The 27,069-nt window shown below is 48.7% G+C and overlaps 1 protein-coding gene across 4 annotated transcripts in view; it reads right to left on the bottom strand.

Moving 5' to 3' along the window:
* RGS9 (regulator of G protein signaling 9) overlaps positions 1-27,069 on the bottom strand; it is a 92,808-nt gene that overhangs the window by 64,030 nt on the left and 1,709 nt on the right. For all 4 annotated transcript variants that reach the window (XM_026456763.1, XM_026456766.1, XM_026456764.1 and 1 more), the window contains exons 2-7: positions 11,812-11,908; positions 7,281-7,331; positions 5,755-5,861; positions 5,493-5,544; positions 5,168-5,226; positions 2,973-3,049 (exon numbers count right to left, since the gene is read on the bottom strand). In XM_026456763.1, the coding sequence (XP_026312548.1) occupies positions 2,973-3,049; positions 5,168-5,226; positions 5,493-5,544; positions 5,755-5,861; positions 7,281-7,331; positions 11,812-11,908 (443 nt within the window). The remainder of the gene's footprint in view (positions 1-2,972; positions 3,050-5,167; positions 5,227-5,492; positions 5,545-5,754; positions 5,862-7,280; positions 7,332-11,811; positions 11,909-27,069) is intronic.

The raw sequence follows: 27,069 nt of genomic DNA, 5'->3' as shown, positions 1-27,069 counted from the left end.
CACAAAGAGATGCTACAAGAGAGCAGGAAATGCCAGCCAGCCCCCAGTTGCTCTAGGCCACCAGCTCCAGCCATCTGCCAGTAACCACTCAAGAGAATCTGAGTCAGAATTGATCAGCCAAGACATTCCCAAATCCCTAACCTATAGAAATCAGGACACATAATAAAATAATTGTTGTTTTGAGCCACTAACTTTAGGATGATCTGAATGCAGTAACAGCTAATCAGAAAAGCCTCTTTGTGGAAGTTACATTGGAAGTGAGTGTTCTCCCTGATAGCTAGAGAAGATGGAGTGAGATGATCTTATTCGTTTCAAACACGGGGGCAAATTGGGAGCAGAGAGGCCAGTCGGGAGGATGTTGCCATGGTTCAGGTGATGGTGAGGTTGGTTCAACCAGGGTAGGGGTGGTAGAGGTCCTGATATGGGTGATACTGGAGGAAGAGATTTGGAGAGTGAGGGAAAGACATATTCGAATATGGACAAGGTAAGTCTGAGGTTTGACAGCAATGTGAGATCTTGAGTAGGTAGCTGGATGCTGAGTGTGGAACTTGGAAGATGGGACTCAGCATAACAAAATGACTACTTCATGGGCCAAGCTACACGGTCAACCTCGTTTTGTGCTGAGACCCTAAATCTGAAATCAGAGGAGCCTTTAAGCCACAAAATTAGCAGGAAAAAGCCATCTCAAGTGGAGCAAGCCTTTTAGGAATCGCTCATTCCAAGGCCCCTGGAAGAATGGAAGAGGGGAATGTCCCAGGATCTGGGCAGCACAGAGCTTTCTCCCAGCTGAGGCGAAGGCCTTGGTGGTGGACCTGCAGGGATCACTGAGAACAGCTCTGAGCTGCAAGAGCACCCAGAGCGCCCAGGAAAGCAGATATCAGGGTTCACAGTCCTGTGGGTTGCTGGGATCATCCTGCTCAGAGCAGACAGGAGGAGGAGGGGATGGATGGGCTGAGGGAGAGGGGCACATCTTACCTGTCTCTGTGTCCCTGGAGCCCAGCCTAGTGCTGGAACCCATCAGAAACTCAAAACTGGTGCAACAAACGGAATTAAGTAATATCAGCCGAAGTTCTACCATTATCTCACCAAGTGACCTCAGCTAAGTAATTTTCACCTCCCTAAGCCTCAGTTTCCCCATTTGTAGAAATGCAGGGTGACAATAATTACTATGGTATTTCCCCACACCAACATAAAGTGAGACAGTACCCAAAAACTCACCACACGAAGCTTTGTGAACAAATGTAAGTGATTAAAGATAACCCATGTTGTTTCATCTCAAACGTGCCCAGGTAAAAACATGTTTGTGGCTAACGAGTAGTGGCGGCTCTCTCACTGATGTTCTACCTGATTCTAAACCCTAAGAAAATATTTTCCCCCACGCAGGGCAATAAAGCTATTCTGCCATAAGAATCTATTTTTCCCAGACCAGCTCTCCCGTAAATAGTGGTCATCACTATTCCAATACTTAGGCTGCTGGGTGAGAATCAGGTCTTCCCCATCCAGCCCAGCTGAGCACCAGCAAGTCTAGACCTTCCCGGATCCAGTGAGTCACAGTGACTCACTGTCACAGTGAGTGAGGTCGGACCAGGGGATCATCGCTTTTGGTAATCACTGGTGTGGGTCACCAGATGTTCCCAGCTGTCTCTCTTCTCAGGCACCTGGTAGGATTCTATGTCCCCACCCACCAACCTTTGAAGTTGACCTGCTTTGCCTTGTGACTTATGGGCAGGATGACAGTGCTGCTCTGATACACACAGGAAATCCCTGTCCCTGCTAAGCAACACACAAAGCCCAGATGGTGCTGCTTCTTCTGCATGGGACCTGGAGGTGGGGAAAGCACGTCAGGGTCCCAGCTGCCCCACGGTGGATGGGGAGCACCAGCAAGAAATGGACCAGCCCCTGAGAGTCGGGGGCTGTTTGTTATGATAGCCTAACCTTGTCATGACAGACACCCTCTCCCTATCACTCACTGTCCCCAGTATCTGCATCCGGCTCTTGTTAAGGCAGAGCCCTGGAGGGGACTTCCAGTTCCAGTTCTGATACGGCAACAGGCAAATGCAAGTGAGCGAGGCGTGGTTCTGACATGTGAATCTGATCACTGTGTATCCCTCCCCTGCTTAAACATCATTCTATGGCTCCCTGTGGCCCTCAGCACAAAGCCCTCTCACGATCCGCTCTTGCTAACATCTCTAGTTCACATCCTGCTAACTTCTGCCAGTTCCACACTTTGCACTCTCAGATGCACCTGCAAGGAACTGCTTGCAGTGGGCACACTCCTGCCTCCAGGCTCTGGTTCTGCCTGCTGGGAGCCCCTTCCTCCCATCACACCTCTCCTCTTCCTCCACAACTGCCATCCTTCACCTGGACCCCTCCTATGCATTCCCCGGGTTCAATGCGATTTCTACGACACCTTCTGAAAACCCCAGCCAGGTGGCCCTCATCTCACAGCAGCACCATAGCCTATTCTTTCATCTGCCTGACCTGTGAGACTGTGTCTTTTTATTCCCCCTGCCCAGCCCAGTGTTAGGCACACAAATACTCAAAAACAAGTTTATTTTAATAAAAGGAAAGAGTCCAGGTGCAACAGTTCACATCTGTAATCCTAGCACTCTGGGAGACTGAGGCAGGCCGATCATGAGGTCAGGACTTCGAGACCAGCCTAGCCAACATGGTGAAACCCCATCTCTACTAAAAATACAAATAATAATAATAATAAACAAAAATTAGCTGGGCATGGTGGTGGGCACCTGTAATCTCAGCTACTTGGGAGGCAAGGGAGGAGAACCCAGGAGGCGGAGGTTGCAGTGAGCCGAGATCACGCCACTGCACTCCAGGCTGGGCAAAAGAGCAAGATTCTGTCTCAAAAAAAATAAAAATAAAAATAGAAAATAAAATAAAATAAATAAAAAGAAACAGAAGGAAGAGAGGGAGGAAAGACACCGAGAGGACAAGCACAGTCTCCTTTCACTCACCTGTACTGCTCTTTGGCCTGCATAATGACAAAGTCCCACTTATAGTTCATTTTTTGGTTCAAGAAATTGTAATTTTCCTAGAGAAGAAAAACAAAATGAGAACAATAAGCTCCAAGACATATGCCATGTGCCACAAGGCAACAAACTCTAAGTCAACAAGGGCACACCCCTGGCTCATGGCAACCATGGACCCAGCCTGATGGTGTCTGAGCTGGTTTTACCCTGGTGTTCACTCAAGGAGCAGCTGAATTCTCAAAACACTTTCATAAGAAGCCTCACTTTTATTGGTTTTCTTCACTTTTGTAAAAATAAATGTATTTTTACATCCTGGATACATTTATATCCCGGCTGGGCGTGGTGGCTCACGCCTGTAATCCCAGCACTTTGGGAGGCCAAAGTAGGCAGATCACAAGGTCAGAAGATTGAGACCAACCTGGCTAACATGGTGAAACCTGGTCTCTACGAAAAAGAATACAAAAAATTTAGCCGGGCGTAGTGGCGGGTGCCTGTAGTCCCAACTACTTGGGAGGCTGAGGCAGGAGAATGGCGTGAACCCAGGAGGCAGAGCTTGCAGTGAGCCAAGATCACGCCACTGGACTCCAGCCTAGGTGACAGAGCGAGACTCTGTCTCAAATAAATAAATAAATAAATATATCCCAAATCTGATTAGGAAGAAAGCATCAAAGAAGAAAAAGAATTTGAAAATCTTTTTTTTTTTTCTGAGACAGGTTCTCACTCTGTTGCCCAGGCTGGAGTGCAGTGGCACAATCATAGCTCACTGCAACCTCAAAGTGCTGGGCTCAAGCCATTCTCCTGCCTCAGTAGCTAGGACTACCTGTGCATGCCACCACACCTGGCTAATTTTTTTACTTTTCGTAGAGATAGGATCTCACTATGTTGCCAGGCTGGTCTTGAACTCCTGGCCTCAAGTGATCCTCCCATCTTGGCCTCCCAAAATGCTGGGATTACAGGCGTGAGCCACCGCACCCAACCTGGAAACTCACTATTCAGCAACAGAGCATCACAAATTCAAAAAAATAAACCCTAAGATAAACCAAAGATAAGCCGGCCTTTCTGAAAACATGCCTGTAAGAATAAAAACACATGGCCTAACATGGTGGCTCACTCCTGTAATCGCAGCACTTCGGGAGGCTGAGGTAGGCGGATCACTTGAGCCCAGGAATTTGAGACTAGCCTGGGCCCCCTGTCTCTACAAAAAAATACGAAAATTAGCTGGGTGTGGTGGTGTGTCCCTGTAGTCCTAGCTGCTAGGGAGGCTGAGGCTTGAGCCCAGGAGACAGAAGTTGCAGTGAGCCAAGACTGCACCACTGCACTACAGCCTGGGTTATGGAGCAAGATGTCACAAAAATAAATAAATAAATAAATAAATAAATAAATAAATAAATAAATAAATAAAAGAACACACCAAGATTTTCACCCTCTGCCCAGAAATTCTAGCCTTTTGAGGGCTAACATATGTTCTTTGGGAAATTGGACTCACCCAGCCTAAAACAAAAGTCTATACAGTACTATTGTTTTCCCATCATAAACTGAAGTTTGGGCCAGGCACGATGGCTTACGCCTGTAATCCCAGCACTTTGAGAGGCCGAGGCAGGCAGATCACTTGAGGTCAGAAGTTCGAGACTAGCCTGGCCAACATGGCGAAACCACATCTCTATTAAAAATACAAAAATTAGCCAGGCGTGGTGGCACATGCCTGTAATCCCAGCTACTCGGGAGGCTAAGGCAGAAGAATCGCTTGAACCCGGGAGGTGGAGGTTGCAGTGAGCTGAGATCATGCCACTGTACTTTAGCCTGGGCAACAGAGCAAGACTTTGTCTTAAAAAAAAAAAAAAAATTCAAGTTCAAATCTGTTAACCAAGGGTTGTCCATTAGAGTACATATTAATTATGTCACATTGTTTTGGGATGGCAAAAGGAAGCGGGGAGCCACCGTGTGCCCAGTAGCCACTGAGGCAAGGGCTTAAAGTACAGCAAGAGAAACTAAAGTGAGACATGGGAAAGAATTTACTTCAGTTAGCTGCTTCTAATTAGTAAAAGTATGGCTAGCTGGCTGGCTGGATGGATGGATCATGAGGGCACATATGAATGTAGTGATGTGAGAATGAGGAAAGTACAGCTCAAAGCTATATTCCACTCAATTATAATAACCTCTACTTAAAAGCACCTCCATACCTTTTCATATTCTTCCAAAATTCCTTTCTTCTTGATATTTCGCTTGGCCAGATAGATGGCTGGAAAACAAAGCAATGACATTTTCCATCATCATCATCTTTCAGAACCCCATCTGCAGCCTCCCTAAGCCTGAGGCTGCTGCGCTCAGAGTGGGGGAGAGAACGCTCAGCACACCCAGCCCCTTGCCCCTGGGGACACGCCCAGTACAGATGTGGACTGACATAAAGGTCATGATGACAGCAAGACAAATGTCACCAAAATGCAGCAAGTAAACAAGCAGCATGTTAAGCACTACCAAAGGCATAGTTGGGACTGAAGTATTTACCGTAATCGGTATCTTCAGCTGGCCACTGCTGGGTGGGCCAGAAATACGGTGTCTGCAAAAGAAACCAGAGAAACCACACTTTAAAACTGGATTGTGACTCAATGGACCCCAACCCTGTGACTAAAGAAATCGAACCACCTTAGCCCCCTCCACCGTTTCTGAAGTCCTGATCTATGAAACTATGAACCCGACCTTTACAAATGAGATCTTTTCAAATGAGATCAACCCTATATGAACAGCCAAGGTCAAGGCAAAGACTCACCTGAAATCGGTAGAGGCTGCCATCAGGCTTGAGAACGAGATTCTTGGGGTCTTGCAGCGGGTAAATGTAGCCATACCTGACAATAAAGTTGCCCAAGTTCTGTGCCTCTGGGAAAAGCAGTTCAGACACGGATGTTAAGAGCAGGGCTGAGACAGGAGCTCACTGCCAGCCCCCACGGCACCCCAAACTCCAGGACAGGTGCCCCCTCCTAACAGCACCGCATCTCATGAGCAGTGAGGACACTAGTTCCTGAACTTGGCTGTGGACAGGCATCAGGTGGGTTGCACACTAAAAGGAGGACCTCCCAGGTCCTATCCTCAGGAAAGACAACTCAGTAAGTCTGGATGGGAACTAGGAAACCTGGATGTTAACAGAACCCACAGGTGGTCTGCTGCAGCGGGTGATGGTTAAGGAAGGCCTAGAGAAGCCTCTGTAGGCCCACTGGGTCTGGGAAAGGTCACAGGACTGGGAAGAAAGTGTCTCTGTTAGACCAACGGACACTTTGTCACTCAAAGAAGGAGCGAGGAGCACCATGTGTATTGCCAACTTCTATCCCAAGCTCACCTCTACCTGATCCCAGGTCCAGGTTCCTCTCCTTCCCATTTCACTTTAATTCCTACCCTGCTCCAGTTTATTTGGAAGCACAGCCTTGTTTATCAATTATATCAATTAAAGGACAAACTTCTTTGGTTCTTTCTCCAAAACACCAATGGAAGCAGATGTCCTTCCATCCTCTGGAAGGGATTCCATCCCTCCATTCCTGCAGGAACCCCCAGCCCAAGGACTCGACCCATCTCCCCATCCCAGCTCAGCCTCCAAGGTGTGGGAAGACCTCCTCCCCAGCCCTCCCTCTCCAGGTCTCGCTCCCTGTCAAAGACCAAGTCCTAAAGTTGTATGCCTCATTGTACCAACAGCCTATTTTCTAGTGTGAAATCCCCTCCAGTTTCTTTCTGCTCCAATCCATCTTCTAAATTGCTGCCAGGCACCCTAGTTGAAATACGAGTATCATGCACACTGCCATGCTGGAAAATTTTCTGTGGCTACCTATTGCCTATCTCCCAGATCTTCAGGTGCTCTTCCACCCCCTGCCACCCTCCATAGCCATCTGGAGCCATGACTCTCAATCTCCCTTGTCGCGCCTCCACTTTCCGCTCATTCCATTTCTATACCATTGTTCTTGCTAGTGTCCCCTTATAGGAAGAGTCTCAGAGCTCCTCTTCATCAATTCACAAGCATCACTTCTTTCAACACCAGCTATACACAGCACCCCCTCCAGGACTTTCTTGACTGAGTCCTCCCCACTTTTCCCTGTTATTTATGCTCTAAATATTTGGTATAAAATAACTCTTTTGTCCCCAAATTACCCTGCCTTTGCTTTTGATTCTGGCAGTTTTACAGTCGAAGGTCATGACCCTCCAATTAAAATGCAAATTTCTCAGAAACACAGGCTAAGTCTCTATTTAGTTTCTCCCATGGTGCTGTACACACAGCTGTCCTGGATAACTGACTGCCAGATGAGCTCTCACCCAGATTGGAGATCCAAAGCCGCTGGACGATCCATTGCAGAACATCACTTCCTGCAAAACAGAGACGTTTGCGGTTATCGTCATAGCCTTCTGACATATCCCTGCTCCTCCACACTGTTGCCTGACTGGTCTCCTTCCTGATCAGCTGCAATTTCATTCCTCTTTGCTCAGAACCTTCGGAAACCCCCACCTCATCATGTTCAGTCCCAACTCTGCAGCCTGTAATTCAAGGCTATCCATGATCTCACTCCAGCAGATGTGCAACTTAACACCGCACCGCACCGCACCGCCCGGCCCCCGCCCACACACACTTCATCTTTATCGTCTCTTATCGTATTGACATTTTACCTGACAATAACTTGTGCATGGACTGTTATTCACTAACTAGATAGTAAATAGACTAAGTCTAAACACACACACACACACACACACACACACACATACACACATACACACACACAAAACAGACCCAGGGCAAGTTGTTTGCAGGGCTCTGGACCAAGCTAGGACTCATGGGAGTAAAACAGACCCAGGGATGGGAAGAGGACAGGCTGGGGGCTGGGGCTGGCTCTCCATCTCCCCAAGTTCCCAGACAGAACTCCGAGGAGTCAGAAAATTCTAAGCTTGAACCTGGCCTTCCATGACGTTGTGAAGGTACTTTTGTCAGGGTAGGAAGATGGGACCTATCCTAGTTATTTATAACTTTAGATGATGGAATGAAGGCTCCATGTGTACCCTCGCCCTAGGCCTGGCAAATCTTAGAGGCTGGCTTGGGAACAACACACACACACACCAAAAAAAAAAAAAAAACATAAAAAACAGCAGGAGATGCAGGCTTGGAGGCCAGGAGAGAATGTGCACCCATGCACCTGTCCACCCACCCGCTCCCCTCAAAGATTCAGATTTATCTAAGGATCAAGGCAAGCCAAGTTCCATCAACAAGCCCAGAGGTGCCATACAACCCCACAGAAGCTCTGAGCCCCTTTCCTCAGCCTGGGCCCTCTGGCCTCACAAGCAGAAGGTACGCCTTCTAGGCACAAGGTAAGAGCATCTCAGAAGATAGACAAGGTGCCCTGGAATGAAGCACCCCATCACAGAGGCCATCAAGCAGATGCCAATGGTCAGATTTCCAGCAATCTTAGCCTGCTCTCCAAAGGCTAAGCTGGAAACCTGTCTGCATGGGAACAGGTCCACAAAACACACCAAAGAAGAAGGCCAGGATTGAGACCCCACTGCCTGTATTCTTACGTCTGGATAATGGCCAATGATACTTCCCTCCTCGGAGGTAGTGCAGGGACATTTCTTCTTATGACCCACATACACACTCTCTGGGCATAATTGCCTGCCTATGACCATGACTGGGTATAGACAACCTGCAATTCTTCCCTTCATGCCCACACACTAGGACACAAATGTCCAGCCATGATCTCTGTCAGTGTCCGCATGCACACCATCGTGGCTTTCCATGGTTCTACTTCTGTTGTTCTTAGCATCATTCACTCCTGGAGTGGCTGTTCAAAAGCAAAATCCTTCATCTAAACTCCTACTTAAAATCCACTTTCCACACCAAGTCTCTCTCTTTAAATGCTACACAGTGTTGCACAGGCAGAGAGAGAGACCCAGGCAGACATCAGACTGATTAGCTCTCTCCACCGAGGAGCTGAGGGCTTTCTCATCCACTTGACTGCCTCCCAAAATAGATCAAATGAGATTATGGTGCCACCAGCCTCTGTCCCACACGGTCTGTGCTGACAGCATGGAAGATTGCTCAGGCTCCCCCATCAGTCACCTTTGTCCCGAGGAAGCCCTGGGACGCCTGCCGTCCATGAAGTTAAATAATTTGTTTTTATCGGTGCTAATGTTGCAGGACCAGGGCTTCTCCCTGTGTTGTTTCTATAGCAGCTGGAATTCACCTGTGCAGGAGGAACAAGGAAAAACATGGCAGGATGGGCAACCTCGCCCAAATCCAGGAACCAAGTGTGCCCCGTGCGCAAGGAAGGAAAGCAGCTGGTGCACACTGACAGTGGATAAGAATATGGACACTGAGCTGGGCGCAGTGGCTCATACCTGTAATCCCAGCACTTTGGGAGGCCAAAGTGAGCGGATCACCTGAGGTCAGGAGTTCGAGATCAGCCTGACCGACATGGTGAAACCCCATCTCTACTAAAAATACAAAAATTAGCTGGGTGTGGTGGTGGGCGCCTATAATCCTAGCTACTTCAGAGCTGGGGCACGAGAATCGCTAGAACCCAGGAGGCAGAAGCTGCAATGAGCCAAGATAGCACCACTGCACTCCAGCCTGAGCAACAGAGCAAGAGCCTGTCTCAAAAAATATAAATAAATAAAAGTAAAAATTAAAAAAAAAATATCTATCTATATATTTATATATATATATGTACTCTGGAGTCACATTGCTGGGCTGAAATTCAAGCTCACTCATGAAATGAGCTTAAGGACATGAAGGCAAGTTGCTGAAAGGCAAGTTGCTGAAACGCTTTGGTCTCCATAGCCCCATGTGCAAAAAGCGGGCAGTCATATCTACCTTTAAGTTTATTGTGGGTGTTAACAGACAACGCATGGGCAAGCACTAGCTACCACCACCATCCAGCACCCGCTGCACACTCAGCACCTGCACAACAGCCTCTCACTTCCTTCCTGCACTCGTTCCCTTAGGGAGGGATTGCTATTCTTGCATTAAAAATGAGAAAACTGGCCAGCTGTGGAGACTTGAGCTGGCAATCCCAGCACTTTGGAAAACCGAGGCAGGAGAATCACTTGAGCCCGGCAGGTCAAGGCTGCAGTGAGCCATAATTGCATTACTGCACTCCAGCCTGGAAGGCGGCATGAGACCCTGTCTCAAAACAAACAAACAAACAAACAAAACAATGGAGAGAGTAAACTCAGACCAGGGCTATAGCTAGGAAAGACACCTGAAGGATTTAATCCTGCACTTTCCACACAATGACAGACAAGAATTGACTCACGCATTCAATCAACTTTTACTAACCATCTGTTATAAACACAGCTCTGCTAAGCATGGGGGTTACCCAGATAAGCAAGACAAGATACTTTCCCTCGAAGGGCCCCAGTCCAGTGGAGAATTCAGGCCAAAATTAATGACAATCAGAGTCAGGGAGGGGGACGGGGTCGGGGATGCCTTCAGGAAGAATTGTCCCAGCTGCATCTGAGGTGATGGGGGATGCAAAGGCACCCTGAAAAGTCTGCCCACTGTTTCCACTCTTTGGGTGCCCAGAGCTACTCTGGTTCTTAGCCTTTCCAAAGTCTGGCTTGTCAATGTTTCCTTTCCCTCCATGAGCTGCTCTATAGCGTTTCAATTAATTCCCCTTTTGCTCCAACAAAAGAGTGGGTCTTCTGTTGCTTGCACGCAAGGAAACCTGAGTGACACATTGCTGGTGGGGGCATCCTTTCTTCTAAGCAGTCAGAAAGGGAAAGGGGAGGCCGTGAGCCAGCTTGTCTCTGCAAAGACTAGGGCACCTTGAGTGAAAAATAAATAGTCAGGTCAGGGGTGGCATAGAGAGGAAGGCCTCACGTTGAACACAGCAGTGGTGAGGCTCTGGCCCGGGCTATGAGAAGCTGTCTGCTTCTGCAGGCAATACACCTAAATATGAAACATTGTCTTTACTGCAAAATCAAGATCAGAAAACAGGTAACATCCCCAAATGATGCTCTGCAGGCACGTCACCCCCTCCCCCCCCCACACACACACAGAGAGGAGACGGTGGCACCACCCCAAAAGGGCAGTTGAGAAGGGTCTGAAATGAATTAGAAGGTAGAAGGTGGAGCAAAACAAAGGCCAACTTTTTTTCTGCTAAATAGTATTTTTTTTTTCTGCGACTTGGTTTCACCACAAAGCAAACAAAACAACAAAACAAAAAATGACAGTGAAGGTTTCTAAAATGAACTTCTGGGAGGAATGGCTTCAGGAAATGACCTGTTGAGTCCTTTTCTCCCTCCTGACCCCTTCCTCAGAGGAAGACTTCAGTCCAGGAGTCAGCAAATGTACTCTGTAGAGCACTAGATAGTAAATAAACGTTTCAGCTTTGTGGGAGTCTTGTTCTGTCATCCAGGCTGGAGTGCAGTGGTGCGATCTTGGCTCACTGCAACCTCCGCCTCCCAGGTTCAAGCGCTTCTCATGCCTCAGCCTCCCGAGTAGCTGGGATTACAGGCATGCACCACCACACCTGGCTAATTTTTGTACTTTTAGTAGAGATGGGGTTTCCCCATGTTGGTCAGGCTGGTCTCGAACTCCTGACCTCAGGTGATCCACCTGCCTTGGCCTCCCAAAATGCTGGGATTATAGGTGTGAGCCACTGTGCCTGTCCACAACTATATATTTTAACTCTGCCATTGTAGTGTAAGAGCAGCCATAGACAATACATAAATGAGTGAACATGGATATGTTCCAATAAAACTTTATTTAGAAATAAAGTTTTTTACAAATACAGGAGGTGGGCCGTATTGGGCCTCTGGAATCTATTCCAGGCCAAGACTAAAGTGCAAGCTACATCACCTGTCATGGCATGAGGAACGCTGGTGACCAGGACCCTCTGGTTCTGCATTCGGACCCCTGTCTCTGGGTTCTGCATGTCCTTCACGAGCGCTTCAATCTGCAAGATAGAACGGGAAAAAGCTGACTGACGAGAACAATTTTTTTTTTTTTTTTTTTTTTTTTTTGAGACGGAGTCTGGCTCTGTCGCCCAGGCTGGAGCGCAGTGGCCGGATCTCAGCTCACTGCAAACTCCGCCTCCCAGGTTCACGCCATTCTCCTGCCTCAGCCTCCCGAGACGAGGCTGAAAGTTGTGCAGGGCCATTTCCACTGCACTGAGAGGGATCTCAAAATGCAAAGGCGGACACCGGGGTTCCCCATCTGGTACAGGAGCCAGGTGGGCACTGAGTGACTCTAATGCAGCCAGGACTAAGGTGTGCTCCACAGCCACAGATCCCATCCCTGTGTGTGAAGACTCGCACATTCATCCTGACTGGGAGATTCTGGGGTGGCTTTTAAGGAAAGATGGCGCTTAACGAGAAAGGATTTTGCTGGGCCGGGCACGATGGCTCACACCTGTAATCCCAGCACTTTGGGAGGCCGAGGCGGGCGGATCACGAGGTCAGGAGATCGATACCATCCTGGCTAACACGGTGAAACCCCATCTCTACCAAAAAAGACAAAAAAATTAGCCGGGCGTGGTGGTGGGCGCCTGTAGTCCCAGCTACTCCGGAGGCTGAGGCAGGAGAATGGCGTGAACCCGGGAGGCGGAGCTTGCAGTGAGCCAAGATTGTGCCACTGCACTCCAGCCTGGGCAACACAGCGAGATTCTGTCTCAAAAAAAAAAAAAAAGAAAGAAAGGATTTTGCTGGACAGAAAGTGGGCAAAGGCGTGGAAGGATGACAGCTCCCAGGGTTAGTGGAACAGAAAACAGCAGGAGTTGCGGCTGGAATAGCCAGTGGAGACCAGATCACATGGACCTCAAAGCCACCCCTGCAGTGTGGATTTTGTTCAGTGACTGTTCCTGGAGAGCATTTTGGAGACGTGGCCCATGACAGAGAGAAGAACATGAAGTATGAAGAAGTTTGCAGAGGTAGAGAAAAGTGCAGTGACCTCTTCAAAGCTACTGCATACAGCCCAGGTGAGGAACAACAGTGACCAGGCACAGTGGCTTACGCCTGTAATCCCAAATTCAGGGAGGCAGAGGCGGATCGCTTGAGTCCAGGAGTTTCTGACCTGCCTGGGCAACACAGTGAGGCCTTGCCTCTATAAAAAAAATAAAAATTATCTGGGCATGGTGGCACATGCCTGTAGTTCCCAGCTACTTGGGAGACTGAGGCAGGAGGATCACTTGAGCCCAGGAGTTCCAGGCTACGGTGAGCTATGATTGCACCACTGCACTCAGCCTGGGTGACAGAGCAAGACCCTGTCTCTTTTTAAAAAAAGCAAAGAAATGACAGCGCTTCAACCCTTAACACTCCTACTCTTTGTACTCTCAGCAGAGCAGCCAGATGGGCTTTCCATTATTTTAGAATATGTCACTCTTCTGCGTGGCTGTTCCACTGCAAGGGCCACTTGACACCGAGTAAATGATAAAGTTTCCCTACTGGTCTGCATGTTCGGGACCTCCTTCCTCTCTGACTTCCTTCCTACCACTCCCACCAGCTCCCTCCGATCCAGCCACACTGGCCACCTGCCTTCCCCCAGCCATACCAAGGACACTCCCAGCCAGCCTTGGGTGGATCCCATGCTCTGGCTGTTCCCTCTACCCGGGCCAGTCTTCCCAAGAGACCAATCTGGCTCCCTCCTCACCTCCCTCCCCTTCTGACGGTCTCAGGAGGCCCACCCTGACCATTCCTAAAGCTGCAACCCTGAACTCCACCCTTGGCATTCCTGACCCCCTGCTCCATTTCTCGAGAGCATGCGCGTTCTTCAAACATACAAAAGAATTGACCTAGTTATTACATTGTTGATGGTGCATCTCCCTTTGCTCCTGGAAAATAAGCTCTTCCCGGGGGTCTTTGTCTGTTGTTGTTTGCTGCTGGATGTCAAGTGTCAGGAAGCGCGCCTGGCACATAGGTAGTACCCAGTATGCAGGTGATGTGTGAATAAATAAATAAATGAGGCAGTGGCCAGGAAGATGGTAAGCAGGCATGACTTTCAGAGCCCTAGAAGAGCAAAAATAAACTGTATTTGCAAGTGACTGAGTGGTTCACTGAGGGTGACACAGAATAATGCCAAGGTTTATAACTTATACGACCAGAGTCACCAGTTACCAAACTAGAAAATGCAAAAGAAGAAGCCACTTCTGGCAGCAAAGGCATCTGCCTTGGCAGGTCGACTGCAAGGGGCTGCTGAGATTCCCACAACGTCTGGGAGGTGATTGGAAATGACTGCCCCAGGTTCAGAAGAGACAGGGTCAGAGATATGAATGAGAGCCATGAATGTCAGAGAGAGTTGAAGCTAGAGAGAATCAAGAAACCGTCCGAGGAAGCCTGAACTGCAGGAAGGCAGCCACAACGACAGCCCTGACTATCTTTAGAGTTGCTTTTTTTTCATTTGTATTACTAAAAATTGTTTCCCACTTGAAAAAATCAAATGGAAATAATATCAACTGAAGGATTTATTTTCATTTTATTTTATTTTTTGAGGTAGGTCTCCCTCTGTCGCCCAGGCTGGAGTGCAGTGGCACGAACTTGGCTCACTGCAACTGTCACTTCCTGGGCTCAAGCAACTGTCCTGCCTCAGCCTCCTGAGTGGCTGGGATTACAGACACATGGCACCACGCCCGGCCAATTTTTGTATTTTTAGTAGAAACGGGGTTTCACCATGTTGGCCAGGCTGGTCTTGAACTACTGACCTCAAGTGATCCACCCGCCTCAGCCTCCCAAAGTGCTGACATTACAGGCGTGAGCCACCTCACCCAGCCTGAAGGATTTTTTTTTTTAAACAAACTGGATGTTTGACACTAGTCAACAAAAATGACTAGAGAAAACCCAGATATTTCTCTTGTTATTCGGTGTTTGCTACTGACCTTGACAAAGCTTCATGTGCAGAGGTTTCAAACTTCATGTTCCCCTAGAAAAGCCCTCACTAACGGGAAAGCTGTCTACTCCCCGTGTCCCAGATGTACTTGCCAATGGTCAGTTGGTCATTCGACATCCAGGCACAGTCATGATCGACTCTGGGAAACCGGAGAGAAGCTGTGGTCCCTGAGCCCAAAGATCTCACTGACCAGTGCAAGCATATTCTAGGACAATGCAGAACGTACAATGACAAGGGTGAGTCTATGGTGTCATGTGAACACAGCAGTGCCTAGGGCTGGGCAGGAGGGAAGGACGCCTCCTAGATTGATTTTTCTTTTTTTTTTTTCAGACTGAGTCTTGCTCTGTTGCTCAGGCTGGAGTGCAGTGGCGCGATCTCAGCTCACCGCAATCTCCACCTCCTGAGTTCAAGCGATTCTCTTGCCTCAGCCTCTCAAGTAGCTGGGATTACAGGCACCCACCACCACGCCCAGCTAATTTTTGTATTTTTAGTAGAAACAGGGTTTTACCATGTTGGCCAGGCTGGTCTCAAACTCCTCATCTCAAATGATCCACCCACTTCGGCCTCCCAAAGTACCGGGATTACAGGTATGAGCCACCACGCCCAACCTCCTAGGTTGAATTTTACAAAGTTTAGCAAGTATTAGGAAGCAGAAAGAGAAAAGGAGCATGGGTGAGGGTGTTCCAGGTGGAAGGGCCACAGGTGCAGAAGCACAGAACGTGAACCAGCAGCGGGGAACAAAGCCCTTTCCTGCCTTCACCCAGCCCAGGGCTCTCTCCTGAGGTCTGGGCTGCTGCGTGCAGCTGGACATCCACGTGGAAGGCTGCTCTCACACCCAGTCTGTCCACATTCCCACCATTACCCAAAGTAAAACATTTCATCCATTTACCTGTTTCCCCTCTCCCCTCCATTTAGCTACCTTGCTTACACCATCATTAGTCTCTTGGCATTGAATTAAACAACATCTCCCAACACTGGCGCATTAAAATTTACAAAATCCTTTTGTGATCTGAAGGTACTTGCTTGCGGTCCAAAGAAAAAGCACTCAGGTTCCCTGGGATTTCCTTTCTCTATTTACTATAGGATCTTGGGCAATTCATTTAACCTCTCTGAATCTCCTTTCTCTGCCATAACATGGGGACCATGATAGTATGTGGACTAATAAATGATTCTATAATACCTTAGAATTTAATTAATTTGTGGCTTTATAATCCCTTAGAATTTAATTATGTAAAATGCTCTATAAGGAGAGATATATGTTATGTAGGCATAATGATATATGCTTTGTCAGGAGAGACATATGTTCATTGCTATGGTTAGAATTACTAATATTAGTAGCATTCATACTAATACATTTTGAAACTTTGCATGCAGGGTTACGTTTAGGTGCCCAGGAATAGAAACCCAGGTCAACAAAGCAAATAAGTATAGGTATTTATGGAGCATGAATTAAGAACACTGCACTGCAAGGATACAAGGTAAAAGACATATATCCAGTCTTCAGAGAGTTGAGCAGACAGTTACATGAAAATAAAAAGTTAACTAATATGAAAGCTAGGCGTCTGAATGCAGAGAAAGCTCAGTTCACATCTCTGCTCCAATTTAGAAGCTAGAGGCTTTACATAAATTGCTAAATTTCACTAGGACTCATTTATCTGTAAAACAGAGCTTGCAGTAGTATCAGGCCCGGTGTGATGGCTCATGCCTGTAATCTCAGCATTTTGGGAGGCCAAGGTGGGTGGATCACTTGAGGTCAGGAGTCCGAGACCAGCCTGGTTAACATGGTGAAACACCATATCTGACAAAAATACAAAAATTACCCAGGTGTGGTGGCAGGTGCCTATAGTCCCAGCCACTTGGGAGGCTGAGGTGGGAGAATCCCTCGAACCCAGGAGGCAGAGGTTGCAGTGAGCCGAGATCACATCACCGCACTCATCTGCACAACAGTGAGACCTTGTCTCAAAACAAAAACAAAAACAAAAAAACACCAAAACCATTCATCATAGGGATATTGTGAAGACTAAATGAGATTAAGCATACAAAGTATTTCATATCATTCTGTGCACAAAGTATTTATGAAATAGCAGTTGCAAGTCAGACATCGTGGCTCACGCCTGTAATCCCAGCTACCCAGAAGGCTGAGGCAGGAAGATCACTTGAGCCCAGGAGTTCAAATCCAGCCTGGGAAACACAGGGAGCCCTTGTCCTCCTCCCCCTGCCCACCCCCGCAAAAAAATAGCAACTGCAGACTGGCTGAGATGATCATAAAAAGAGTGCAGAGAGGGCCAACAGAATCTCCATAGATGGTGAGGACCCGGCTGCACTCCACGGGAGGGGTGGTAGAAGAAGGACGCAGGTTTCTTAATTCAGAAATGGAAAGAGATTGAAATGGGAACCCTGAGCACTGTTGGTAGAAATGCAAAATGGTGCAGCTGCTGTGGAAAACAGTATGGAGGTTCATCAGAAAAATTAAAAATAGAACTACCACAGCATCCAACAATACCACTTCTGGGTATGTATCCAAAAGAATTGAAATCAGGCTCTGCAAAAGATACCTGCACCCCCATGTTCACTGCAGCACTATTCACGTTAGCCAAAATGTGGAAATAACCTAAGTGTCCACTATCAGATGAACAAAGAAAATGTGTTCTATGCATACAAAAGAACATTGTTTGGCTTTTGAAAAGAAGGAAATTCTGCAGTATGCAAGCAAATGGATGAACCTGGGGTTAATTATGCTAAGTGAAATAGGTCAGTCACAGAAGGACAAATACCACACGATTCCACTTACATGAAGTACCTAGAATAGACGAATTCATAGATCAAATATCAGAATGGTGGTTGCCAGGGGTCAGGGAGAATGGAAAACGGGGAGTTGCTACTTGACAGACATAAAGAACTTTCAGTTAAATGACATGAATACATTCTAGACATGTGCTGTACAACATTGTACCTCAAGTCAACAATATTGTATTATACACTTAGTTTTGAAAGGGTAGTTCTCATGTTAAATGTTCTTACCGCAATAAAATAAAAAATTTTTAAAGAAAGGCTGGGCACAGTGGCTCACGCCAGTAATTCCTGCACTTTGGGAGGGTGAGGCAGACAGATCATTTGAGGGCGGGAGTTCGACACCAGCCTGGCCAACAAGGTGAAACCCCGTCTCTACAAAAAATACAAAAATTAGCCGGGTGTGATGGCACACGCCTGTAATCCCAGCTACTCAGGAGGCTGAGGCAGCAGAATCACTTGAACCCAGGAGGTGGAGGTTGCAGTGAGCTGAGATCACGCCACCGCACTCCAGCCTGGGTACAACAGTGAGACTCTGTCTCAAAAAAAAAAAAAAAAAGTTTGTTTTTAAAAGAGAGAATGATCCAGGTGCATTCAAGGTGACGGGTCATTCAAGGGAGTCCTGAAGTGGAAAAATGCTACCTGCCGCCTGTCACTCAGGCAGCCTGAAGCTGGAAGGCTCCCACCTTTCCAAGGAGCGTGGGACCATGTCCCAATTTGATGCTGAGGGGTGAGATTCCCCACTTCAATCTTTGTTGCGAAACCAGCATTTGCAGCTGAACCATGATTTCGAGAAATGGGCCAAGGGCAGGTACACAGCTGAGGCCACTCTGAACACACAGCCAGCCAGCGTGCAGAACCCAGGCAGCTCTAGGGACTCCCAGTGTAAGACGGACTGTCAGCTTCCTTTGCACGGATACATTCTCGGCTCACAGAATTGTTTTGGAACAGAAAATACTTATTTTGACTTGACTCAGAGCCACAGTCCTTGGCCATCTGCAGTGTCGGGACTTGGCGGCATCTGGGGTCACTGGGTCAGCTGTAGGTCCAGCAGCAATGAGGGGAGCAAAGGGACAACCCCAGGAGGGTGTTTGCGGGGCGCTGGGAGGTAGAGCTGCTGCTCCTGGGAGTGGCCCAGGGAACGAAGGAGGTGACAGGTTGCGGGAGTGACTCCTTCTGGAGTTCTCCACTAACTGTGACCTCGGGTCTCCATGGTACCCAAGAAGTGCCTGATTTTCTTTTGTTTGTTTGTTTGTTTTTGAGACGGAGTCTCACTCCATAGCCTAAGCTGGATTGCAGTGGCGTGATCTTGGCTCACTGTAACCTCCACCTCCCAGGCTCAGGCGATTCTCATGCCTCAGCCTCCCAAGTAGCCGGGACTACAGGCGCGCACCCCACGCTAATTTTTTGTATTTTAGTAGAGACGAGGTTTCACCATGTTGCCCAGGCTGGTCTCAAAACTCCTGACCTCAAGTGATTTGCCCGCCTCAGCCTCCCAAAGTGCTGGGATTACAGGCGTGAGCCACCATGCCTGGCCAAGATTTTCATTTTTTTCTTTTTTCCTTTTTTTTTTTTTTTTTTCCTGAGACGGAGTCTCATTCTGTTGCCAGGCTGGAGTGCAGTGGTGGATCTTGGCTCGTTCACTACAACCTCCGCCTCCCGGGTTCAAGCGATTACTCCTGCCTCAGCCTCCGAAGTAGCTGGGACTACAGGTGTGCACCACCAAACCCAGCTAATTTTTGTACTTTTAGTAGAGACGGGGTTTCACCATGTTTGCCAGGATGGTCTCGATCTCTTGACCTCGTGATCCACCCACCTCAGTCTCCCAAAGTGCTGGGATTACAGGCGTGAGCCACCATGCCTGGCCAAGGTTTTCTAATATGAGGGCCCAAGACTCCTTTTTCCCACACTAGCTGCTGGATGAAAGGCTGCCTTCATTCAAAATGGTTTTTATTAGATGTAACAACAGCATGTTATAAAAACAGGGAGTCCATATATTGGAGAAGACATATAATCCCACTTTAAAAGTTAGAAACCCGAGTTTCTCCGATAGAAAGTTGGCACATTTGATTCCTTGTCTTTGCATTTAAAAAAAAAATCGAGTTATAAAGAGTTTGAAAATAACCTTCAGAGGAGGAATAATGAGAGTTATTTTAAAAACACAATGAGGGGAGTCAGATTTCTTTCTAGCAGGTGTGTCACCCTTCACAGAAAGAAGGGCTGGGTGGGAGGAGGGAACGTCACGTGAACCTCAGGAACGTTTTGAGGGAGTTCGGCCCATTGGGATCCCGATCCTTTCTCCTCCTTTCCCCATACAAATTCCTCTGAGGTGTCTCCTCAGTCATCCCAGGAAACCACAAAACTCTAGCTCTATGGGCTGTACTGCGTCCCCCTATAAATTCGTACATTGAAGTCCTAACCCCAGTACCTCAGAACGTGACTGCTTTAGGAGATAAGGTCTTTAAAGAGGTGAAATGAGGCCAGGTGCAGTGGCTCATGCCTGTAATCCCAGCAATTTGGGAGGCTGAGATGGGCGGATGGTTTGGGGTCAGGAGTTTGAGACCAGCCTGGCCAACACGGCAAAACCTCATCTCTATTAAAAATACAAAAAATAGATAAATAAATAAATAAATAAATGCCAGGAGTGGTGGCAGGCACCTACAATCCCAGCTACTCAGGAGCTGAGGCAGAAGAATCGCTTGAACCCGGGAGGCAGAGGTTGCAGTGAGCCGAGATCGAGCCACTGCACTCCAGCCTGGTCACGGAACGAGACTCAGTCTCAAAAAAGTAAAAATGAGGCTGGGCACATGGCTCATGCCTGTAATCCCAGTACTTTGGGAGGCCAAGGTGGGTGGATCAAGAGGTCAGGAGTTCGAGACCAGCCTGGCTAATACTAAATACAAATAATTAGCCAATACTAAAAATACAAAAAAATTAGCCAGGCGTGGTGGCAGGCACCTGTAGTCCCAGCTACTCGAGAGGCTGGGGCAGAAGAATCTCTTGAACCTGGGAGGCGGAGGTTGCAGTGAGCCGAGACCTCACCATTGCACTCCAGCCTGGGCGACAGAGCGAGACTCCGTCTCAATAAAAATAGAAAAATAAAATAAAGCGGTGAAATGAGGTCATGGAGTGGACCCTAATCCCCTATGACCAGTGTCTTTATGAGAACAGATTAGGACACAGAGAGACACAGAGGGAAGATGATGTGAGGACAGAGAGCAGCCATCTGCGAGCCAAAGGGAGAAGCTTCAGGAGAAGCCAACCGTGCCACACTTTGATCTCAGACTTCCAGCCTCCAGAACTGTCAGCAAAGACGTATCTGTTGCTTAAGCCACTCAGTCTATGGTTCTTTGTGACAACAGTCCTACAAACTCATACAGACTCTGTGTCCTATATTCAATCAGAAACATCCCTTCCCCTGCACAGAGCGGGGAGAATCTGAACTGTTTCCTGAGTTCTCCAGGAAGTGAGATGCCCTTGCTATTCTGCTGCAAACTTCAGCAGACCTTGCACTCTCCTCCTTGTGTCCTTGGGGGCATCCTCACCCTCAAAGGCCAACACTCTGATTCCCAAACGAACTCTGCTTCCCAGCTCCTCCCAAGACAAAGCATCAGCCCCGCTTCGTTCCCAGACAACATGTCAGTGCTGCACAACCAGGCGCCGCAGGACCCTGTCTGACCCCATGTTGGGGAGAAGGGTGTCAGGGTGTCAGCTGCACCTTTCCTCTCTCAGATGCCAATGTGCTGAGGCATGACAGTGGGCATGCCAGGGAACCCCGACATCACAGAGGGATCAGGAATGAGGGCTTTGATGGATCTGACATCCCACCCACCACGCCCACGCTGCTCCTCACATTAAGGAGCTGTCACTCACTGCGGAAGATCTCTGGGGCTGGAATTTTCCTTTAAGCTGGAGAAGGCACCCGGGGGGAACAATAACAATCGGTACTTTTCTATACAAAGATGGGAAAAGTGACCCAGAACTGCAGAGTTGTTTTTCTAACAGAGGAGGATGTGATCCTGCTAAGAAGCCTGGCCACACAGAGTCCAGCCACCCTCCCGCTGTCTCGCCCAATATCTCCCAGACGCTCAGACACGAGCACTATGCCCTAACAAGTGCTTCGTAGTCTTTCACCAAAATCTGCTCTTCCCACCCTGGTCAAAAGCCTGGGAATTGTTCCAGGCGACCCCAGCCAAGATGTGGCCAACTTCTGTTGAATGGGCTTTTTTATCCCTTTTTTTTTTTTCAGGCTGGAGTGCAGTGGCACGATCATAGCTTACTGTGGCCTCAAACTCCTGGGCACAAGTGATCCTCCCACTTTAGCATCCCATAGCTAAGACTACAGGCATGTGCCACCCTGCCCAGCTAATTTCTTTTTTTTTTTTTTTTTTTTTTTTTTTGAGACAGGTTCTGGCTCTGTTACCCAGGCTGGAGTGCAGTGGCACAATCCCAGCTCACTGCAACCTCTGCCTCCTGGGTTCAGGTGATTCTCACACCTCAGCCTCCCGAATAGCTGGGACTAGAGATGCCTGCCAGCACGCCCAGCTTATTTGTGTGTGTGTGTTTGCATTTTTGGTAGAGACAGGGTTTCACCATGTTGCCCAGGCTAGTCTCAAATACCTAGGCTCAAGTGATCCACCCACCTTGGCCTCCCAAAGTGCTGGGATAAAGGCATGAGCCACGGCTCCTGGCCCCCAGCTAATTTTTTAATTTTTTCATAGAGATGGGTCTTGGTATGTTGCCCAGTCTGTCTGCTTTTGTTTTCGACACATCTCTTATCTGCCCACTCAATCCTGCCTCCCTGGAACTTCTTCTAACCCGTCTCCCGAACTATCAGGTTCTGCCTTTCAGCTGTGGCATCTGTCTCCAGCCTCCAGGGTGCTCCTTCACTCAGGGCTCTCAACCGTGGCCCCATCGACGCTTGGAGCTGGATCATTCTTTGGGGGTTGGTGGGGGCGGCTGTCCTGAGTGTTGTAGGATGTTTAGCAGCATCCATGTCCTCCACCTACTAGATGCCAGGAGCACCCCCAGTTATGACTACCTAAAATGTATTTAGACATTGCCAAAGGCCCCTGGGGGCTTTCATCCTGGCTGCACATTCAAACCACCTGGAAAACTTTTCAAAAAGAGCAATGGTTAAGCCTGGCATGATGGCAGGCACCTGTAAGTGAAATTACTCAGGAGGCCAAGGTGAGAGGATCCCTTGAGCCCAGGAGTTTGAGTCCAGCCTGGGCAATATAGTGAAACCCCATTTCTAAAAAAAGAAACTGTTTTTTTTTAAAAAAAAAAAAAAAAAGAAAGAAAGAAAGAAAACCAGGCCGGGCATGGTGGCTTACACCTGCAATCCCAGCACTTTAGGAGGCCAGGGCAGGTGGATCACCTGAGCTCAGGAGTTTGGGACCAGCCTGACCAACACGGTGAAACCCCATCTCTACTAAAAACACAAAAATTAGCCAGGTGTGGTGGCAGGTCCCTGTAATCCCAGCTACTTCGGAGGCTGAGGCAGGAGAATCACTCGAACCCGGAGGCAGGGGTTACAGTGAGCCGAGATCTCACCACTGTTCTCTAGCCTAAGCAACAGAGACAGACTCAAGTCTCAAAAAAAAAAAAGAAAAAAAAAAAAAGGAAGGAAGAAAACCAGTGGCATAAAAAGACCAATGCTTAAGCCTCACTTCCAGGCCAAGTAAATCAGAAACTCAAAGTACGGTGAGTTGATATTAATGTTTTTTAAAGTGCAGTCCAGGTTGAGAATTACTCATTCCATCTCTTACGAGAATCATCTTTCTAGCTTATAAACCAACTCATCTTATTCATCCCTGATTTTAAAACGTCAAACAGCTTCTCATTAAACACAGAAGTCATTAAACTCTGTAGCAGGACCTAGGAGGCCCTCTAGTTCTGGGCTTTTCTTTTTGTTTGTTTGGTTTTTTGTGTGTTTTTTGTTTTGTTTTGTTTGTTTGTTTTGAGACTGAGTCTCGCTCTGTCACCCAGGCTGCAGTGCAGTGGCACGATCTCAGCTCACTGCAGCCTCTGACTCCTGGGTTCAAGCGATTCTCCTGCCTCAGCCTCCCGAGTAGCTGGGAATACAGGCACATGCCACCACGCCCGGCTAATTTTTGTATTTTTAGTAGAGACAGGGTTTTACCACGTTAGCCAGGCTGGTCTTGAACTCCTGACCTAGTGATCAGCCTGCCTCGGCCTCCCAAAGTACTGGGATTACAGGCGTGTGCCACCGCACACGCAGTTCTGGGGCATTCTTACCTACCAGCCTTCCCCTCCATCAATGCCAAACTCACTTCCTGTACACTTGGAGCCAGCTCTCCCGACCCCCAGGCAATCTCCCAAACCACCCTGCTACTTTACATGTCCATGTTTTGTATTGCCTAAAATGTCACTCATTTCCCCAACCTCCTGGCCAAAAACTACTGACTTCTTATCATTCGACTCCATTGCAAGCCCCCTTGTGAAATCTGTTCTGATCCCCCGTGACCCCAGATAGAACTGACCACCCCCTGCTTGGTGTTACATGTATCCTCTAACAATGTCTGTCACAGCCTATGGAACAATTCTTGTCTCCTTGTTTACACATCTGTCTTTCCCCACTAGACTCTAAGCTCCTTGGTGCTCCCAGGACCTGGCACAGCATCTAGCCCATAAGTGCCCAATTATGTGTCTGTATTGAATGAAAGAACATTACAAGCAAGAGATACCAAACTCTGCCTGAATATCCTCAATATTTCTGCTTCTGCATTCCTTTCTCAGGCAAAAAGAGCTGCCAGAAGCCACATAGGAAAACAAAGCTGTCTACCAGAAGGCTTCCCCAAGAAAGTCCATCCCATGGTGAATCCCAAGGGCGGTGGTGGTACTGGCTCGGAGGGTGATCTGGTAATTGCAGAGGAGAATGGGCCATCCCCAGAACAAGAGTCCATGGGTGCTGGAACCACAGGAGGCCACCTTCCTGCGTTCATCTGTCCACTGTGTGCCATCAGCTAATTCCCCAGCAAAGCCTCTGCCTCTTTCTACCACATCTTAAACGAGCCCAGGCATCAGAGGTGGGCAGCAGCATGGCTGGTGGGCATGCTGACCCATTGAGACTGAGACGGAGGCATGAGTGTGAGAACCTCAGAAATCGCACAAGGGCCTTTCTGACCAGCATGGCTCTTGCTGGCCCCATGACAGCTGTCATTTCTCAAGAGGCTGGAGCTGCAGGGGCACAGAGGATCCTGAGTGAACTCTCTTAGTTCAGGGAGAAGGCATCCCGCCCATTCCTCTGGCTCACATCAGTGGCCTTTCTTTTTTTTTTTTTTTTTTTTTTTTTTTTTTGACAGAATCTCTCTGTCACCCAGGCTGGAGTGTAGTGGCATGAACTTGTGAACTCAAGTTACTGCAACTTCCACCTCCCGGGTTCAAGCGATTCTCCTGCCTCAGCCTCCCAAGTAGCTGGGATTACAGGTGCCCACCACCACGCCCCGCTAATTTTTATATTTTTAGTAGTCACAGGGTTTTGCCATGTTGGCCAGGCTGGTCTCAAACTCCTGATCTCAGATGATCCACCTACCTCGGCCTCCCAAACTGCTGGGATTACAGACATGACCCACTGCATCTGACCCACCAGTGGTCTTCTTAATTTGCAAATCTGCCATATCACTTGCCCATTCCAATTTCTGTAGTGGCTCTGTACGAGATAAAACCAAACCTTTCAAAGGTCTTGAAGGCCCATATGCACCTGCTGCCTCCGCCTTCCTTTCCAGCTTCCCACTCCCCTTGCACTTCAAAATCCATCCATTACAGAACATGGTCCCAACCTCCCTAGCTTTCCCATGCCTCTGTGCCTACACTGTTCCCTCTGCCGGAAACATCTTTCCCTCCCTGCCTGAAAACCCCTATGTATCCTTCAGGTCTCAGCTCTGTGTCCCTAAGCACATTGAGCTGGGCTTTCCCACAGCCTCCACACTCTGCCCTACATCATGGGAAAGCTCCTGGCATTGCATCACCACTTGTGACAGACAACGACCACTCCTGTATTTCTTCCTGGTTTCACACCATCTAGTGCTGCGTGACTGGCAAGCCGCTTAGCCTCTCTGAGCCTCAGCTTTCTTCTTTGTAAAATGGTGACCATAACCTCCAGCTTATGAAATAGATGAGATAATGCACATAACGCCCCTCCCCACCCCATCGTGGACACAGCATACTTCATCACATGCACAGAGCGAGTGGTGAGTGACAGTGGCACCCAGGTCCACACTTTTTAGTTCCAGGCCCTTCTCCAGAAAGCTGGACATAGAATGCAGCTGGGTCTTCATTAAGGATCGCCTGGCACAGGCTCTTGAGGCCTGTTCTGCAGAATTTTATTCTGTCCCCTGCTCCAAGGAGCTCTGTGACATGACCAGTACATACACAGATATACAGGATAATAGACAGGGCCCTCGCCAGCACAAGGTCTAGGGAAAGAGCAATGCTGGAGGTGCGGTAGGGTCTGTAGGGCACAGAGAAGGGAGCTGTCCTGCCCAGGGGCATTAGGAGAACCAGCCTTCATGGACGAGGGGTAGCTGAGCTGAGCATGGGAAGAGAAGTGGAGCTTGGCAAGCGAGAGGGGGAGAAAGGACTTTCCCAGCAGACAGACCCTGAGGCATGAAAGGGCACGGGTTCCTAAAAAGGAAGGAAGTCTTTGAGGCAGGAGCCCAGGGGTGCCTGTGGCTGCTTTGTTGTTTCCCAGAGGGCAGGTGTGGAAGGCAGGCAGGCAGGAGGCAAAGCCAGGAAGATGGTGGGAGCGGGATCCTGGGTAGCCAGGGTGCTCAGGGGAAGGTTGGACTTTATCCTGGGAATGTGGGAAGCCAGTGGAGGGTTTCAGGTCAAGGAGGTCACCATTGATTTGGGGGGAAAAGCTGTGTATAGGAAAGATGTCATGGAGTGGGGGAGGCGGGGTGGGAGAGGGGGAGCTGGGGTGCAGGAGGGGAGGTTGGGGTAGAGGAGGGGTAAGTTAGGACGGAGGAGGAGAAGGCCGGGGAGGAGGAGGACAATGGGGTAGAGGAAGGGGAAGACAGGGTGGAGGAAGAGGAGCTGGGCTGGAGAAGGGAAAAGTGGGTGCAGTGGGGAGAGCTGGGGTGGAGGAGAGGGAGCTGAAATGTAGGAGGGAGAGGTTAGGGTGGAGGAGGGGAGACTGGGGTGGAGGAGGAAGAGTTTGGGTGGAAGAGGGGAGGCTAGGGTGGAGGAGTGGATGCTGGGGTGGAGGAGGGGATGTTGGGGGGGAGGAGGGGATGCTGGGGTGGAGGAGGGGGAGTTCGGGTGGAGGAGAGGGAGTTTGGGTGGAGGAGGGGAGGCTAGGGTGGAGGAGGGGATGCTGAGGTGGAGGAGGGGATGCTGGGGTGGAGGATGGGGAGTTTGGGTGGAGGAGGGGAGGCTAGGGTGGAGGAGAGGGAGTTTGGGTGGAGGAGGGGAGGCTAGGGT

Source organism: Piliocolobus tephrosceles, chromosome 16 (genome assembly GCF_002776525.5).
Source record: "Piliocolobus tephrosceles isolate RC106 chromosome 16, ASM277652v3, whole genome shotgun sequence".
NCBI lineage: Eukaryota > Metazoa > Chordata > Mammalia > Primates > Cercopithecidae > Piliocolobus > Piliocolobus tephrosceles.
The sequence above is the reverse complement of the archived record's forward strand: the minus strand, read 5'-3'. Positions and strand labels throughout refer to the sequence as shown.